This window comes from Crinia signifera, chromosome 6, assembly GCF_055691185.1.
Source record: "Crinia signifera chromosome 6, ASM5569118v1, whole genome shotgun sequence".
Taxonomy (NCBI): Eukaryota; Metazoa; Chordata; class Amphibia; order Anura; family Myobatrachidae; genus Crinia; species Crinia signifera.
Window position 1 is genome coordinate 275,858,611 of NC_139222.1, and position 18,160 is coordinate 275,876,770.

The 18,160-nt window shown below is 45.3% G+C and overlaps 1 protein-coding gene across 1 annotated transcript in view; it reads right to left on the reverse strand.

Moving 5' to 3' along the window:
• LOC146009771 (uncharacterized) overlaps positions 1–18,160 on the reverse strand; it is a 64,030-nt gene that overhangs the window by 31,648 nt on the left and 14,222 nt on the right. Inside the window, exons 4-5 of the mRNA XM_083150232.1 lie at positions 6,715–6,762; positions 4,633–4,704 (exon numbers count right to left, since the gene is read on the reverse strand). Of these exons, the coding sequence (XP_083006358.1) occupies positions 4,633–4,704; positions 6,715–6,762 (120 nt within the window). The remainder of the gene's footprint in view (positions 1–4,632; positions 4,705–6,714; positions 6,763–18,160) is intronic.

Consider the following 18,160-nt stretch of genomic DNA (forward strand, 5'->3'; position numbering starts at 1 on the left):
GGCTGGATACACATGAATTATAACACTAAATGGATAATTTTGCGGCCAAGCACCACTCGTTTTCTAAGGTATTATATTCCATTTAGAAAGAATCTGTCTCCTGCTCATAAAAAGGTTTGTGTATGACCGTTTTTTACTTGTGAATTGTTTATTATTGTTTGCACATGTGCACATGTTTTATTAATCAATATGGGTATATATACCCCTGCCCCCAGCCTGTTTAAACCACCTTGAAAAAGCTGCTCCTAAGCAGTGAAACGCGTTGGCCAGGCTACCCAGCCACCCACCTACCCTTGCCATCCTGCTGCCTATTTCCACACCACCTTGCCTAAAACAAGAAGGAAAAAGGAAAAATTTGTACTTTTTCATTAGAGGAGAATAAGACCGGGACACCTATCTACCTATCTCCAATTGGAGTACCCACATTTTGAAGGGACGCCACCTTTCTAAGGTACTCACCCTTGGTCTCTGACAGACCCCAGACATACAGAGAATCCATCTAGAGGACTTTTACCATCATTGTTCCCATTTGGAGGACACTCTGTACAAAGGATCATATGTCCCAGTGTCAAGGAGGACTTACAAAACATCCTCAATCTCCCTCTTCAACAACCTGAGAGTAAGGTGATTTATTCCAGCAATGGACGCAGCTTTTCCAATATCCCTATTTTTACATTTTTAACCCTTTCCCCATGCAATTGCACCATATTTATAAATGTATGTTTTATTAAACTAATATTGTTATTTTTATTCAATTTTTGTAGTTCTGTCATCAATCTGCGCAATCTACTCCCCTCTTGTTCTTGTATTATTTGCAGGGACTGACAATCCCTTTATTTGATTGCTGCAGGCCTAACCGCCCATACAGGCGCCCCACACAGACACTTAGGTGTCTGTCCATTTCTTTCTCATGTGCTCACTATAGTAGAACTATATTATGGGCAGTAGTAACCACGACTTTTCCTTCTAAATTTCCCCTATATGGTCGAGATATTGCCAAGGAGAATTCAGGAGGACCCATAAGACTACAAATTCATCTTGCGCCTGTGGTTGGAAATCCCCAATTGTTGTGTATTGTATTGTGTTTTCAGTTATTGGGTGATAACTGGGGGTCTCAACAGTCCATAGGCAGCATAGCGCCATCACAGGTCATTTTCTATATTTTTCGAGAATTGAATGAGAACATTGACCTTGAGTTCATCTAGTGATCTCTAGATGGATTGTATGGAGGGTGTTCTCAAATGTGTCAATTTCCCAATTAATGTATTTACAGAAGATCACTCATAACCCGCTCCATTCTTTTTCGCCTCTCAAAAACAACAAACCCCCCCCCCCCTTTCCCCCCCCTCCCCCCCGCTTCATTCCTCTATTGGTGTATTAACCATCCTTTTCTCCTGCAAACTACAGTTAACTAATAATCACAAATTATGTATGATACATTAGTTACATTATGAATGCAGTTGATGGTACAAAAGTATCGTCTATCTGCATTCGGTAATATATGAAGGTCAACTAAAAAGATCTGTGTTAACCCTTGTCAAAATGCTCGTTTTCGATAGCACAATTATCATTGTCCATAAAACCTTATAACAACAATGTTGTACTTCCCTTTTCCTTCTTCTTCTTCTTCTCTCTTTTTTTCTTTGTCATATACATGTAATTGAACATGCATTCTCCTTCTTCTTCTTATTTAATTTAAAATATCTGTGTGTATATATAGGTATTTGCTCCATCAATTTGCTCTATCTATTGAAAGGATACAAATATAGTATGATATATGTTAAGGATATTTTGGGTCCCCTCACCAAAAACTGGAATTCAAGTATGCCACTGTTCATATAAATTTTTTTGTATAATAAAACGATCCTGATAGAACATCAGATATGCATAATGGTAATATTTGTTCCTGTAGTGAGGTCAAACAAATAATGAATAATGGATGAACTGTATGATGGACAGTCAAGTAGTAGGCAATGGAACCAGCAAATATCATGTATAAACATAAATTTAGAAATGGTGTCTATATTGACTGTCTATTTGCACTTTTGGTACTTGTGAGTTATCTGGACGCCCGATTTTTTGATTGTATGCCTTAAGTTAAGGCATACAATCAGATGCGATGCGATGCGATATCGCATCGCATCGCATGCGACCATCGGATGCGATGACCCGATTTTTCCATAGGAATCAATGTTAAAATGATTCCTATGGAAAAAGGGGTCCTTTTCATACCCCTACTATCCAAGTGGGCATGGAGTTGGATATAAACCTGTGGCGAGCGTAGCGAGCCACCGAGCCCGAAGCGTGGCGAGCGAAGCGAGCCCCGCGAGGGGACGGTATTCCGTGTCCCCTCGCGGGGCTCGCTACGCTCGCCACGCTTCGGGCTCGGTGGCTCGCTACGCTCGCCACAGGTTTATATCCAACTCCATGCCCACTTGGATAGTAGGGGTATGAAAAGGACCCCTTTTTCACATTGAATTCCATGTTAAAATGGACTCAGTCCATTTTAACATTGATTCCTATGGAAAAATCGGGTCATCGCATCGCATCGCATCGCATCGCATCCGATGGTCGCATGCGATGCGATGCGATGTGCCCGATCCGACCCGATTTAGAAATCGGGCGTCCGGATAACTCACAAGTACCGCACTTTTTTCCTTTTTCTTTTTCTTTTTATTGTTTTTTTTTTCATTTTATTTTGTCTAGTTTTTATTATTTCGTTTTTATTATTAATATTAATAAAAATTTTGTATATCTAAAAATGTGTCTGGTTTATCTAGATACTGTGAATCTGTCCGATATAGCAAATAGAGATTGATTAATTGATTTTGTATGTTTAATAATTATTAAATATTAAAAATAAGTGTGACCCACACAAATATAGAATTTAAATATGCGGAATGGTTACTTATGGAGCATATAATATGAACTGGTACCAATAAAATTGTAAGCATATAAAAGAAAAATCACATGCACATAAAGAATATACTTGAACACTTTAAATGGGATAGACAAAACTGTCTGACTGACGAAAATCAAGGAGGTGACTAATTAACCTGAAACACCTGTGTAAATTAAGCAGACCAGCATTTATAGCTGGCTAGGGAGAATGAACTCCATACCTTGTTGAGAAAGCCGCCCAGTGTGCGGCGAAACGCGTTCTGAAGTTCTGAAGTGCCGCTCTCCCGTCTCCCCGACACCTGCTACACGTAAAGAGCCGGAATTGCCTCCACGCCAAAGCCGCAGATTCCCCCCAAGCAACACAGACGCTGTGGCAGAGCGCTGTGCGGGAACTCCAGCAAAAGAAGGCAACAACGAAGAGGCGGCTCCTGTCGGGTTCATTCAGCCGGCTGATCCGACCAAACAACAGGTCAGCTGAGAGAGACGGAGGCAGCAAGCGCTGCTACATGCACCAGACTGCCGTTAGCTTTCCATCACTGCCCAGCGCCACGGAGGGGTAAGAGCCCAATAATTGTGATAACAGGACGGACACTGTTCTTATATAATATATAACAGAAGTCCTTGTCATCACTTACTCAATACAGGTTGAGTATCCCGTATCCAAAATGCTCGGGACCAGGAGAATTTTGGATAACGGATTATTCCGTATTTCGGAATATTTTAATATTTCAATGATGTATTTTGAAGTATCTTGCATTTATGCTGTATAAACACATAATATACACACAAATATATTTTATTACCACATAAAATACACACAAACATATTTTAATTGTTCAAAAAACAAGGTTTCAAAACGTGAAACAAAATGTGTGTACTATCTCAGCACTGAATTTGAATGCCAAGCAATCATTGTCTTGCACATATATAGTGCCAGTTACATATCATGTCCCCAGTGATGCTGTTACATATGTCCCCAGTGAGTTTTTAGCAAAAAAAAAAAAAAATTTCACTTTCTGGAATGTCCGTATTTCGGAATAATTCGGATAACGGATATTCGGATACGGGATACTCGACCTGTATCGATATTTTTACAAAAAGCTAGCGCTACTGCTATGGACTGCTAAGTGTGCACACTGGCCATTTACTTTTAAATCCATATGGTTCAAATAAAAGTGGATACTAACCCCAATAATAATCGGACTAATCAAGGATATACCATCCTTCTCTAATTGAAAAGGGAAGAGAGTCCACGCTGTTTTGTGCACATCCAATCAGTGCTTACAATTGTGGTATAGTGGTACTCATTGATTTTAGAGTTTTTTTTATATATACTTATGTATTGTGATTTTTTTGTGTGTATGTGTTTTTAATAAAATTCCTATTCTTGTTTACCTTTGAGCGCCCCACGTATTTTTCTTTTTGGCCTCCATGTCTTGCCAATGTAATGTTTCCCACAGGGGCCCTCCAGATTGTAGATTACCCCTGCAGTTCCACAAGTGATGTACTGGTTGATTGATACTAACATACTAACATTCTGTGCAGGGTAAATACTGACTGCTTTATTTTTACACTGCAATATAGATCTTACTTTGAAGTAAAACCCCCACCCAAATCTAATTCTCTCTGCACATGTTACATCTGCCCCACCTGCAGTGCACATGGTTTTGTCCATTTGAGAAGGAATTTGCCTTTGCGAATGAATAAGCGCCAGTATCATTCCAAATTTACCTGCAGTGGCTGTTACACAGAGCTGCTTCTGTATCTCCATAATCTCACTCTGGAAAGAACGGTTTTGATAAACTGTAAGAGAGAAATAAAGTTGTAATAATTGAATGCAGACAACAGCAAATCCACACAGCCACAGCCATCCACAAAGCCACAGCCACAGCCACAGCTATGTATTCTCTGTTTTTCACATTAGGCCTAATTATTCTGTTACAGTATATAGGTCTTTCCTTGGAGGATATTTATCATACAGTACTGTAGCTTGGAGAAAGAGAACACACACACACACACTCGCAGACACATTCTAGGGTTAATTTTATTAGGAGTCAATTAACCTATCAGTATATTTTTGGATTGTGAAAGGAAACCGGAGTACCCGGAAGAAACCCACGCAAGCACGGGGAGAATATACAAACTTTGCACAGTTAGGGCCATGGTGGGAATTGAACCCATGAAGCCTAGGTAGCATATATTCGCTATCTAGAGAGCAGGCAAACACCATCTCGGCATACACCCCCCCCCCTCCCCCCCACAGCATTTGCATTGGACTGGATGTGTACAGTTACACAACTATTTGCATGCGGCCACAGGAAGGAAAAACATTCAATGGTCATTCACCATCGAATGATATTTCCTCCGATTCTGACCCATTTTCGATGGTGGGGGGTATTCACATGTGCAGACCCCTGTGCTAACGCCTTCGGTGAGTTTCCCACTCTCTTCTGGCATCGCATGGGCAGAGGGAGGCATCAGAGAAACGCCCATAGTTTTATGGGCATTCCCATGACAACACTGGGCTTTCCCCTGGGGACGCAGGCATGGCGTCGCCTGGTTGGGGCACGTGGATGATGTCACATGACGTCAGCCCCCGCCCCACATTCAGCAGCAGAAATAAAAGTTATTTTAGGGTGACTTTTATTTCCAAAGAGGAGAAGAATCATTCGATTGACCATCGATCATCAAAAGATTTCTCCCCCCTTCGGCCTCATATGAGGGAATGTGTTCTAGTACACATCCCCTCATATGCTAGAGAGGGGATGTGGGACGGTGGGTGGTGCTTGCTTGTTCGCTCAGGTCTGACTTAGGCCCTAGGTCAGGCATGTCCAAACTCTGGCCCTCCAGCTGTTGTGAAACTACACATCCCAGCATGCCTTGCAATAGTTTTAGCATTCCCTAATAGCAAAACTGTGTAAAGGCATGATGGGACTTGTAGTTTCACAACATCTGGAGTGCCTGAGTTTTGACATGCCTACCCTAGGTGTACTAGGCAGATTTACTAAAATAAAAGGGCTCACTGCGAATCTCATTTCTCTGCCCCTAGGTACAGGCTGAGGCTGGGGCCAGTGCAGTGGCGTAACTATATATTTTGCGCCCCCCCGCCAAATTTTTTCGGCGCCCCCCCCCCCCCCCCCCCCCCCATTCTCATACCTGCCGGTCACTGTCTCCCTCAGTCACCGCTGCGCTGCTGCCCGGCCGCATCTGCGTCACTGTCCCGTCACTCGCTCCCGGCGCCGGCTCCTGCTGATAATGAAAAGTGACTCTTAGAAAATGGCTGCCAAAACTGTCTGCAATACGGGGGCAGCCATTTTCTAAGTGTCACTTTTCATTCTCAGCAGGAGCCGGCGCCGGGAGCGAGTGACGGGCAGTGATATTTAAAAAAATGTTTTGCAACAGGTGTGAGAGCCTTCATTTGTCGTTGGTCTCTGTTCGTGTTTCTGATACTGAGAAGGTGCTCTGACGGTCTCTTTTTCAGGGGCCTCCGTGTCTTGCCAATGTAATGTTTCCCACAGGGGCACTCCAGATTGTAGATTACCCCTGCAGTTCCACAAGTGATGTACTGGTTGATTGATACTAACATACTAACATTCTGTGCAGGGTAAATACTGACTGCTTTATTTTTACACTGCAATATAGATCTTACTTTGAAGTAAAAGCCCACCCAAATTTAATTCTCTCTGCATATGTTACATCTGCCCCACCTGCAGTGCACATGGTTTCATCCATTTGAGAAGGAATTTGCCTTTGCGAGTGAACCAGAATAATGGCCAGTATCTGATGTCATCATTTTTATAATTCCAAATTTACCTGCAGTGGCTGTTACACAGAGCTGCTGGAAAGAATGGTTTTGATAAACTGTAAGAGAGAAATAAAGTTGTAATAATTGAATGCAGACAACAGCAAATCCACAAAGCCACAGCCATCCACAAAGCCACAGCCACAGCCACAGTTATGTATTCTCTGTTTTTCACATTAGGCATAATTATTCTGTTACAGTATATAGGTCTCTACTTGGAGGATATTTATCATACAGTAGCTTGGAGAAAGAGAACACATACACACACTCGCAGACACACACACACACACACTCGCAGACACATTCTAGGGTTAATTTTATTAGGAGTCGATTGACCAGCCAGTATATTTTTGGATTGTGGGAGGAACCCGGAGTACCCGGAGGAAACCCACGCAAGCACGGGGAGAATATACAAACTCCACACAGTTAGGGCCATGGTGGGAATGGAACCCATGATCTCAGTGCTGTGATTCAGCAATGCTAACCATTGCACCGTCTGCGCTTCCCACATGTTTGAAAAATTACAGTGATTAGGTACTATGGGCCTGATTCAGACATGCTTGCTAGGCAGCATATATTCGCTGTCTAGAGAGCAGGCAAACACCATCTTGGCGTACGTACAACCCTCACAGCATTTGCATTGGACTGGAGGTGTACACTTACACATGGTCATTCACCATCGATGAATGACCATCTAATGCCTTCGGTGAGTTTCACACTCTCCTCTGGCATTTGCAAAGGCAGAGGGAGGCATGAGGGGAACACCCATAGTTTTTGGGCATTCCCATGACAACACTGGGCTTTCCCCTGGGGATGCAGGCGTGGCGTCGCCTCCTTGGGGCACGTGGATGACGTCAGCCCCCGCCCCACATTCAGCAGCAGAAATAAAAGTTAGTTTAGGGTGACTTTTATTTCCAAAGAGGAGAAGAATCATTCGATTGACCATTGATCATCAAATGATTTCTCCCCCCTTCGGCCTCATATGAGGGAATGTGTTCTAGTACACATCCCCTCATATGCTAGAGAGGGGATGCGGGACAGTGGGTGGTGCTGGCTTGTTCGCTCAGTTCTGACTTAGGCCCTAGGTCAGGCATGTCCAAACTCTGGCCCTCCTGCTGTTGTGAAACTACACATCCCAGCATGCCTTGCAATAGTTTCAGCATTCCCTAGTAGCAAAACTGTGTCAAGGCATGATGGGACATGGAGTTTCACAACATCTGGAGTGCCTGAGTTTTGACATGCCTGACCTAGGTGTACTAGGCAGATTTACTAAAATAAAAGGGCTCACTGCAAGTCTCATTTCTCTGACCCTAGGTACAGGCTGAGGCTGGGGCCAGTGTGATCAGCTATGTGTGTCTGATGGCCAGTGTGATCAGATATGTGTGTCTGATGGCCAGTGTGATCAGCTATGTGTGTCTGATGGCCAGTGTGATCAGCTATGTGTGTCTGATGGCCAGTGTGATCAGCTATGTGTGTCTGATGGCCAGTGTGATCAGCTATGTGTGTCTGATGGCCAGTGTGATCAGCTATGTGTGTCTGATGGCCAGTGTGATCAGCTATGTGTGTCTGATGGCCAGTGTGATCAGCTTTGTGTGTCTGATGGCCAGTGTGATCAGCTATGTGTGTCTGATGGCCAGTGTGATCAGCTATGTGTGTCTGATGGCCAGTGTGATCAGCTTTGTGTGTCTGATGGCCAGTGTGATCAGATATGTGTGTCTGATGGACAGTGTGATCAGCTATGTGTGTTTGATGGCCAGTGTGATCAGCTATGTGTGTTTGATGGACAGTGTGATCAGCTATGTGTGTCTGATGGCCAGTGTGATCAGCTATGTGTGTCTGATGGCCAGTGTGATCAGCTATGTGTGTGTGATGGCCAGTGTGATCAGCTATGTGTGTCTGATGGCCAGTGTGATCAGCTATGTGTGTCTGATGGCCAGTGTGATCAGCTATGTGTGTCTGATGGCCAGTGTGATCAGCTATGTGTGTCTGATGGCCAGTGTGATCAGATATGTGTGTCTGATGGACAGTGTGATCAGCTATGTGTGTTTGATGGACAGTGTGATCAGCTATGTGTGTCTGATGGCCAGTGTGATCAGCTATGTGTGTCTGATGGCCAGTGTGATCAGCTATGTGTGTCTGATGGCCAGTGTGATCAGCTATGTGTGTCTGATGGCCAGTGTGATCAGCTATGTGTGCCTGATGGCCAGTGTGATCAGATATGTTTGTCTGATGTCCAGTGTAATCAGATATGTGTGTCTGATGGCCAGTGTGATCAGCTATACTGTATGTGTCTGATGGCCAGTGTGATCAGCTATGTCTGTCTGATGGCCAGTGTGATAACTTATGTGTGTCTGATGGCCAGTGTGATCAGCTATGTCTGTCTGATGGCCAGTGTGATAACTTATGTGTGTCTGATGGCCAGTGTGATCAGCTATGATGGCGGCGCGTGCACACACAGCGGCTACAAGCTCCTGTGCATATGGAGCGTTTAGGGCAATATCCAGACCTAAGCCCAAACCTGAGCCCAAACTTGAGCCCAAAAAACTGCAATATTTGTGCAGCCTACCTGGCCTGGTTGTCTGGCTGCTTCTGCTATCGTGGATTGGCTGTGGGACTGCCCGGATCGTGTACCCGCGAGAGGCGCTGCTGGAGCTGAGAAGCAGCGGTGCTGAGTGGCGGGGACGAGTCTGGGAGGTCGGAGCCGCGCAGCGGGGACGAGCAGGGGAGGCTGGAGCGAGTGGATGTGCTCCCTCCGCTGGACGCGCTCCCCCTGCGAATTCGGCCGGAGACGCCGGCGAGCAGGTGATTGGAGGGCGGCTTGGTGAGCGGGGTGATGCGCTCGCTGCTGTTGGGAGTGGGGTGCATGAGCCCTCTGCCACCACTATGTCCACAGAGCCCCTGGAAGCACCTGTATTACCTGCATCATGCAGCAGAGGTGGAGGACAGCAAAGGCAGGAGCAGGCACAGAAGGGTTGGGGAAATGGATGGAGGCATGGTGGCAGATATAAACGGCATGGGAAATCTGCTGACCAGCAATATAGGGAACTCTGCAGGGTTGTAAATCTTGCTGGTTGCTGGAAGCGATGCCCACGGAGAAAGAGGCGGCAGAAGCGTGGAAAGAGGTCTGGAGTGAGATGTAGACTTCAGTTGTGCCCACTAAGATCCCCCCTGCCTAGCCTGTTTATGGCAAATGTTCAATCACTGCCAAGTAAATTGGATGACATTGAAATGGAGGTGGCTAGCAAGTCACACCTGAGGAACTGCTCTATTACAATTTTTACCGAGACATGGTTAAAAAATAATATTCCCGATACGGCACTGGACTTTATGGACAGAGCATTGTTTAGGGCTGATCGAACCCGCGAGTCGGGGAAAAGTAAGGGAGGGGGTGTTTGCATCTATGTTAACAAAAAATGGTGCTCAGACTCTGTTGCTATTGGATCCTATTGTTCGGTGGATGTGGAATATTTAATGGTCAAATGTAGACCTTATTATCTGCCTAGGGAATTTTCTGTGGTAATAATTATGGCCGTTTATATATGTCCTCAGGCAGGTGTAGCATGTGCACTTGGCACCCTATATGAGACCCTGGCCGATATGCAGGCTAAATATGTGGATGCTGTTTTTATTGTTGCTGGCGACATTAACCAGTGTGATTTAAAATCAGTGCTTAGGAAATTTTCCAAGAATGTCTTTGTCCCAACAAGGGGCGGGAATATCTTGGACCAAGTTTATACGAATGTGGAGCATGCATACGAGGCCGTTGTTTGCCCACATATTGGAAGATCAGATCATGTTTCCCTATTTATGTTACCTAAGTATAAACCACTATTAAACGAGTCAGGCCAAGTAGGAAAGATGTTACTATATGGCCGGAAAATGCAATAGAAAGGTTACAGGATACTCTAACCTTTACTGATTGGGAGTTGTTTATTAGGGAGTCCACGATAGGCGAGGATATTGATGTGGATCTACTAGCAACTATGGTTCTGGGCTACATAAATTGTAGCATAGAGAGCATCACGGTTAAACGCAGGATTAGAACTTTTGCCAATAACAAGCCCTGGTGGAATTCTACGATACGCTCACTAATAAAAATTAGAGATAACGCCTTTAAAATGGGTGATAGTGAGGCTTATAAATCAGCTAGGACCAATTTAAGGATAGGGATCAGGCAGGCTAAGAGAATTTTCGGGTAGGATGGAAGCCAGATTCAGAGAATGCCACGATTCTAAAGATATGTGGCAGGGGTTGCAGGAGATTACTAACTATAAACCGAAAAAAACAGAGCCCCTAGACGCAAATAGAATTCTGGTGGAAGATCTAAATGATTTTTATACTAGATTTGATAAAAATAACATGTCCACTGCAAGCATGATCATAAATAGACCAGATGAAGTACAAATTGTCCTAGACCAGCTGGAAGTTAGGAAGTGCCTGCAGGGTGTTGCCCTGGGGAAGGCAGCTGGCCCGGATGGGATACCAGGGAAGGTCCTTAGAGGGTGTAGCGAGCAGCTGGCATGGATCTTTACATTGCTGTTTAATTGTTCGTTACAGACTTGTGTTGTCCCGAAATGTCTCAAGGCTATGACGATTATCCCAATACCAAAGAAAAATCCCCCGAAGGGTCTGGATGACTATCGTCCCATCGCCTTAACATCATTGGTGATGAAATGCTTTGAGCGCTTGGTTTTGGGACACATTAAGTCTCATTTTGCTGCAAATTTTGACCCATTCCAGTTTGCCTATAGAGAAAATAGGTCTACGGATGATGCGATTCTGCTGGTTCTGCACCAAACGTTGGGCCATCTTGAAAAGAAGGACTCCTATGTTAGAATTTTATTTGTGGATTTTAGTTCTGCTTTTAATACCATTATTCCTACTTCGTTGGTTTCCAAACTTTTTAATTTGGGGTTAAATGGGTATCTGTGTAATTGGATCCTACAATTTTTAGTGAATAGACCACAGGTAGTGAAGCTCGGAAATCATATCTCCGGCGAGGTCATGGTTAGTACAGGCGTACCACAGGGCTGTGTCCTGAGCCCGTTGTTATATTCTTTGTTCACGCATGATTGCGTGTCAACCTCAGAATCCGTGCAGATGGTGAAGTTTGCGGACGACACCGCTGTGGTTGGCCTGATAACAAATGACGACGAGGTAGCGTATAGGTCTGAGGTTTGCAGACTGTTTGAATGGAGTAGGCAAAATTGTCTGCACCTTAACACAAATAAGACCAAGGAGATGAAAATAGATTTTAGGCGAGGCTGTGGTAGGCCAATACTTCCCATTTTTATTGAGACTAAGCCTATTGAGGAGGTGCAGGTTTTTAAATTTTTGGGGCTACTCATTTCAAATGATCTTACGTGGTCTCTAAACTCTACCACGGTGATTAAGAAAGCTCAGCAACGGCTTTTCTTTTTGAGAAAACTTAAAGCTGTATGCTCCGACATTAACACACTAACTAGATTCTATAGAGGCATTGTGGAGAGTGTCTTAACTTATGGAATCATAGTTTGGTTCGGGAGCTGCACCGTGGCTGAGAGGACCGCGTTAGATCGTGTGATTAAAATTGCAGGTAGAATTATAGGGGTGTCTTTACCATGCGCCCATGACTTATATAAAAACAGATTGCTAAAGAAGGCAAATTGTATTTTAGCAGATCCTAGCCATCCAGAATACAAGGCTTTTGAAGTTTTGCCATCGCAAAAACATTATCGCAGTATTTTGGCACGTACAAAGCGTATGACAAATAGTTTCTTTCCCACTGCTGTTCGTATGCTAAATGGTGTAAAGTGACACGGGAATTGCCCTAAATGTTTTTCCTTTGTGTAGGTTTTTGTGTTTAAGTTTTGTTGACGGTGCATTGTTTTTATGTATTGTCAATAACAATAAAGTATTCTTATCTTATCTATGTGTGTCTGATGGCCAGTGTAATCAGATACAGTATGTGTGTCTGATGGCCAGTGTGATCAGCTATGTGTGTCTGATGGCCAGTGTGATCAGCTATGTGTGTCTGATGGCCAGTGTGATCAGCTATGTGTGTCTGATGGCCAGTGTGATCAGCTATGTGTGTCTGATGGCCAGTGTAATCAGATATGTGTGTCTGATGGCCAGTGTGATCAGATATGTGTGTCTGATGGCCAGTGTAATCAGATATGTGTATCTGATGGCCAGTGTGTCTGATGGCCAGTGTGATCAGAAATGTGTGTCTGATGGCCATTGTGCTCAGCTATATGTGTCTGATGGCCAGTGTGATCAGCTATGTGTGTCTGATGGCCAGTGTGATCAGATATGTGTGTCTGATGGCCAGTGTGATGAGATATGTGTGTGTCTGATGGCCAGTGTGATCAGATATGTGTGTCTGATGGCCAGTGTGATCAGCTATGTGTGTCTGATGGCCAGTGTGATCAGCTATGTCTGTCTGATGGCCAGTGTGATCAACTATGTCTGTCTGATGGCCAGTGTGATCAGCTATGTGTGTCTGATGGCCAGTGTGATCAGCTATGTGTGTCTGATGGCCAGTGTAATCAGATATGTGTGTCTGATGGCCAGTGTTATCAGCTTTGTGTGTCTGATGGCCAGTGTAATCAGATATGTGTGTGTCTGATGGCCAGTGTGATCAGATATGTGTGTCTGATGGCCAGTGTGATCAGATATGTGTGTGTCTGATGGCCAGTGTGATCAGATATGTGTGTCTGATGGCTAGTGTGATCAGATATGTGTGTCTGATGGCTAGTGTAATCAGATATGTGTGTCTGATGGCCAGTGTGATCAGATATGTGTGTCTGATGGCCAGTGTGATCAGATATGTGTGTCTGATAGCCAGTGTGATCAGATATGTGTGTCTGATGGCCAGTGTGATCAGATATGTGTGTCTGATAGCCAGTGTGATCAGCTATGTGTGTCTGATGGCCAGTGTGATCAGATATGTGTGTCTGATGGCCAGTGTGATCAGATATGTGTGTCTGATGGCCAGTGTAATCAGATATGTGTGTCTGATGGCCAGTGTGATCAGCTATGTGTGTCTGATGGCCAGTGTGATCAGATATGTGTGTCTGATGGCCAGTGGGATCAGATATATGTGTCTGATGGCCAGTGTAATCAGATATGTGTGTCTGATGGCCAGTGGGATCAGATATATGTGTCTGATGGCCAGTGGGATCAGCTATGTGTGTCTGATGGCCAGTGTGATAAGCTATGTGTGTCTGATGGCCAGTGTGATCAGCTATGTGTGTCTGATGGACTCACCTTCCCCAGGTCCGCTGATCGGTGCTCCAGCGAGGGCTGACAGTCATCAGGGCTCCCTGCCGTTCCTTCGACTCCTGGTGCAGTAAAGTGTTTGGCGAGATGGGGAGAGTGGTGCGGGCAGCGGTGTGTCTGATGGCCAGTGGGATCAGATATATGTGTCTGATGGCCAGTGGGATCAGCTATGTGTGTCTGATGGCCAGTGTGATCACCTATGTGTGTCTGATGGCCAGTGTAATCAGATATGTGTGTCTGATGGCCAGTGTGATCAGCTTTGTGTGTCTGATGGCCAGTGTAATCAGATATGTGTGTGTCTGATGGCCAGTGTGATCAGATATGTGTGTCTGATGGCCAGTGTGATCAGCTATGTGTGTCTGATGGCCAGTGTGATCAGATATGTGTGTCTGATGGCCAGTGTGATCAGATATGTGTGTCTGATGGCCAGTGTGATCAGCTATGTGTGTCTGATGGCCAGTGTGATCAGATATGTGTGTCTGATGGCTAGTGTAATCAGATATGTGTGTCTGATGGCCAGTGTGATCAGCTATGTGTGTCTGATGGCCAGTGTGATTAGCTATGTGTGTCTGATGGCCAGTGTGATTAGCTATGTGTGTCTGATGGCCAGTGTGATCAGCTATGTGTGTCTGATGGCCAGTGTGATCAGCTATGTGTGTCTGATGGCCAGTGTGATCAGCTTTGTGTGTCTGATGGCCAGTGTGATCAGATATGTGTGTCTGATGGCCAGTGGGATCAGATATATGTGTCTGATGGCCAGTGGGATCAGCTATGTGTGTCTGATGGCCAGTGTGATCAGCTATGTGTGTCTGATGGCCAGTGTAATCAGATATGTGTGTCTGATGGCCAGTGTGATCAGCTTTGTGTGTCTGATGGCCAGTGTAATCAGATATGTGTGTGCCTGATGGCCAGTGTGATCAGATATGTGTGTCTGATGGCCAGTGTGATCAGATATGTGTGTCTGATGGCCAGTGTGATGAGATATGTGTGTGTCTGATGGCCAGTGTGATCAGATATGTGTGTCTGATGGCCAGTGTGATCAGCTATGTGTGTCTGATGGCCAGTGTGATCAGCTATGTCTGTCTGATGGCCAGTGTGATCAACTATGTCTGTCTGATGGCCAGTGTGATCAGCTATGTGTGTCTGATGGCCAGTGTGATCAGCTATGTGTGTCTGATGGCCAGTGTGATCAGATATGTGTGTCTGATGGCCAGTGTTATCAGCTTTGTGTGTCTGATGGCCAGTGTAATCAGATATGTGTGTGTCTGATGGCCAGTGTGATCAGATATGTGTGTCTGATGGCCAGTGTGATCAGATATGTGTGTGTCTGATGGCCAGTGTGATCAGATATGTGTGTCTGATGGCCAGTGTGATCAGATATGTGTGTCTGATGGCTAGTGTAATCAGATATGTGTGTCTGATGGCCAGTGTGATCAGCTATGTGTGTCTGATGGCCAGTGTGATCAGATATGTGTGTCTGATGGTCAGTGTGATCAGCTATGTGTGTCTGATGGCCAGTGTAATCAGATATGTGTGTCTGATGGCCAGTGTGATCAGCTATGTGTGTCTGATGGCCAGTGTAATCAGATATGTGTGTCTGATGGCCAGTGGGATCAGATATATGTGTCTGATGGCCAGTGTAATCAGATATGTGTGTCTGATGGCCAGTGGGATCAGATATATGTGTCTGATGGCAATTGGGATCAGCTATGTGTGTCTGATGGCCAGTGTGATAAGCTATGTGTGTCTGATGGCCAGTGTGATCAGCTATGTGTGTCTGATGGACTCACCTTCCCCAGGTCCACTGATCGGTGCTCCAGCGAGGGCTGACAGTCATCAGGGCTCCCTGCCGTTCCTTCGACTCCTGGTGCAGTAAAATGTTTGGCGAGATGGGGAGAGTGGTGCGGGCAGCGGTGTGTCTGATGGCCAGTGGGATCAGATATATGTGTCTGATGGCCAGTGGGATCAGCTATGTGTGTCTGATGGCCAGTGTGATCAGCTATGTGTGTCTGATGGCCAGTGTAATCAGATATGTGTGTCTGATGGCCAGTGTGATCAGCTTTGTGTGTCTGATGGCCAGTGTAATCAGATATGTGTGTTTGATGGCCAGTGTGATCAGATATGTGTGTCTGATGGCCAGTGTGATCAGCTATGTGTGTCTGATGGCCAGTGTGATCAGCTATGTGTGTCTGATGGCCAGTGTGATCAGATATGTGTGTCTGATGGCCAGTGTGATCAGATATGTGTGTCTGATGGCCAGTGTGATCAGCTATGTGTGTCTGATGGCCAGTGTGATCAGATATGTGTGTCTGATGGCTAGTGTAATCAGATATGTGTGTCTGATGGCCAGTGTGATCAGCTATGTGTGTCTGATGGCCAGTGTGATCAGATATGTGTGTCTGATGGCCAGTGTGATCAGCTATGTGTGTCTGATGGCCAGTGTGATCAGCTATGTGTGTCTGATGGCCAGTGTGATCAGCTTTGTGTGTCTGATGGCCAGTGTGATCAGATATGTGTGTCTGATGGCCAGTGGGATCAGATATATGTGTCTGATGGCCAGTGGGATCAGCTATGTGTGTCTGATGGCCAGTGTGATCAGCTATGTGTGTCTGATGGCCAGTGTAATCAGATATGTGTGTCTGATGGCCAGTGTGATCAGCTTTGTGTGTCTGATGGCCAGTGTAATCAGATATGTGTGTGCCTGATGGCCAGTGTGATCAGATATGTGTGTCTGATGGCCAGTGTGATCAGCTATGTGTGTCTGATGGCCAGTGTGATCAGATATGTGTGTCTGATGGCCAGTGTGATCAGATATGTGTGTCTGATGGCCAGTGTGATCAGCTATGTGTGTCTGATGGCCAGTGTGATCAGATATGTGTGTCTGATGGCCAGTGTGATCAGCTATGTGTGTCTGATGGCCAGTGTGATCAGCTATGTGTGTCTGATGGCCAGTGTGATCAGATATGTTTGTCTGATGGCCAGTGTAATCAGATATGTGTGTCTGATGGCCAGTGTGTGTCTGATGGCCAGTGTGATCAGCTATACTGTATGTGTCTGATGGCCAGTGTGATCAGCTATGTGTGTCTGATGGCCAGTGTGATCAGATATGTGTGTCTGATGGCCAGTGTGATCAGCTATATGTGTCTGATGGCCAGTGTGATCAGCTATATGTGTCTGATGGCCAGTGTGATCAGCTATGTGTGTCTGATGGCCAGTGTGATCAGCTATGTGTGTCTGATGGCCAGTGTGATCAGCTATGTGTGTCTGATGGCCAGTGTGATCAGATATGTTTGTCTGATGGCCAGTGTAATCAGATATGTGTGTCTGATGGCCAGTGTGTGTCTGATGGCCAGTGTGATCAGCTATACTGTATGTGTCTGATGGCCAGTGTGATCAGCTATGTGTGTCTGATGGCCAGTGTGATCAGATATGTGTGTCTGATGGCCAGTGTGATCAGCTATGTGTGTCTGATGGTCAGTGTGATCAGCTATGTCTGTCTGATGGCCAGTGTGATCAACTATGTCTGTCTGATGGCCAGTGTGATCAGCTATGTGTGTCTGATGGCCAGTGTGATCAGCTATGTGTGTCTGATGGCCAGTGTAATCAGATATGTGTGTCTGATGGCCAGTGTGATCAGCTTTGTGTGTCTGATGGCCAGTGTAATCAGATATGTGTGTGTCTGATGGCCAGTGTGATCAGATATGTGTGTCTGATGGCCAGTGTGATCAGATATGTGTGTGTCTGATGGCCAGTGTGATCAGATATGTGTGTCTGATGGCCAGTGTGATCAGATATGTGTGTCTGATGGCCAGTGTGATCAGATATGTGTGTCTGATGGCCAGTGTGATCAGATATGTGTGTCTGATGGCCAGTGTGATCAGATATGTGTGTCTGATGGCCAGTGTGATCAGATATGTGTGTCTGATGGCCAGTGTGATCAGATATGTGTGTCTGATGGCCAGTGTGATCAGCTAAGTGTGTCTGATGGCCAGTGTGATCAGCTATGTGTGTCTGATGGCCAGTGTGATCAGATATGTGTGTCTGATGGCCAGTGTGATCAGATATGTGTGTCTGATGGCCAGTGTGATCAGATATGTGTGTCTGATGGCCAGTGTGATCAGATATGTGTGTCTGATGGCCAGTTTGATCAGCTATGTGTGTCTGATGGCCAGTGTGATCAGATATGTGTGTCTGATG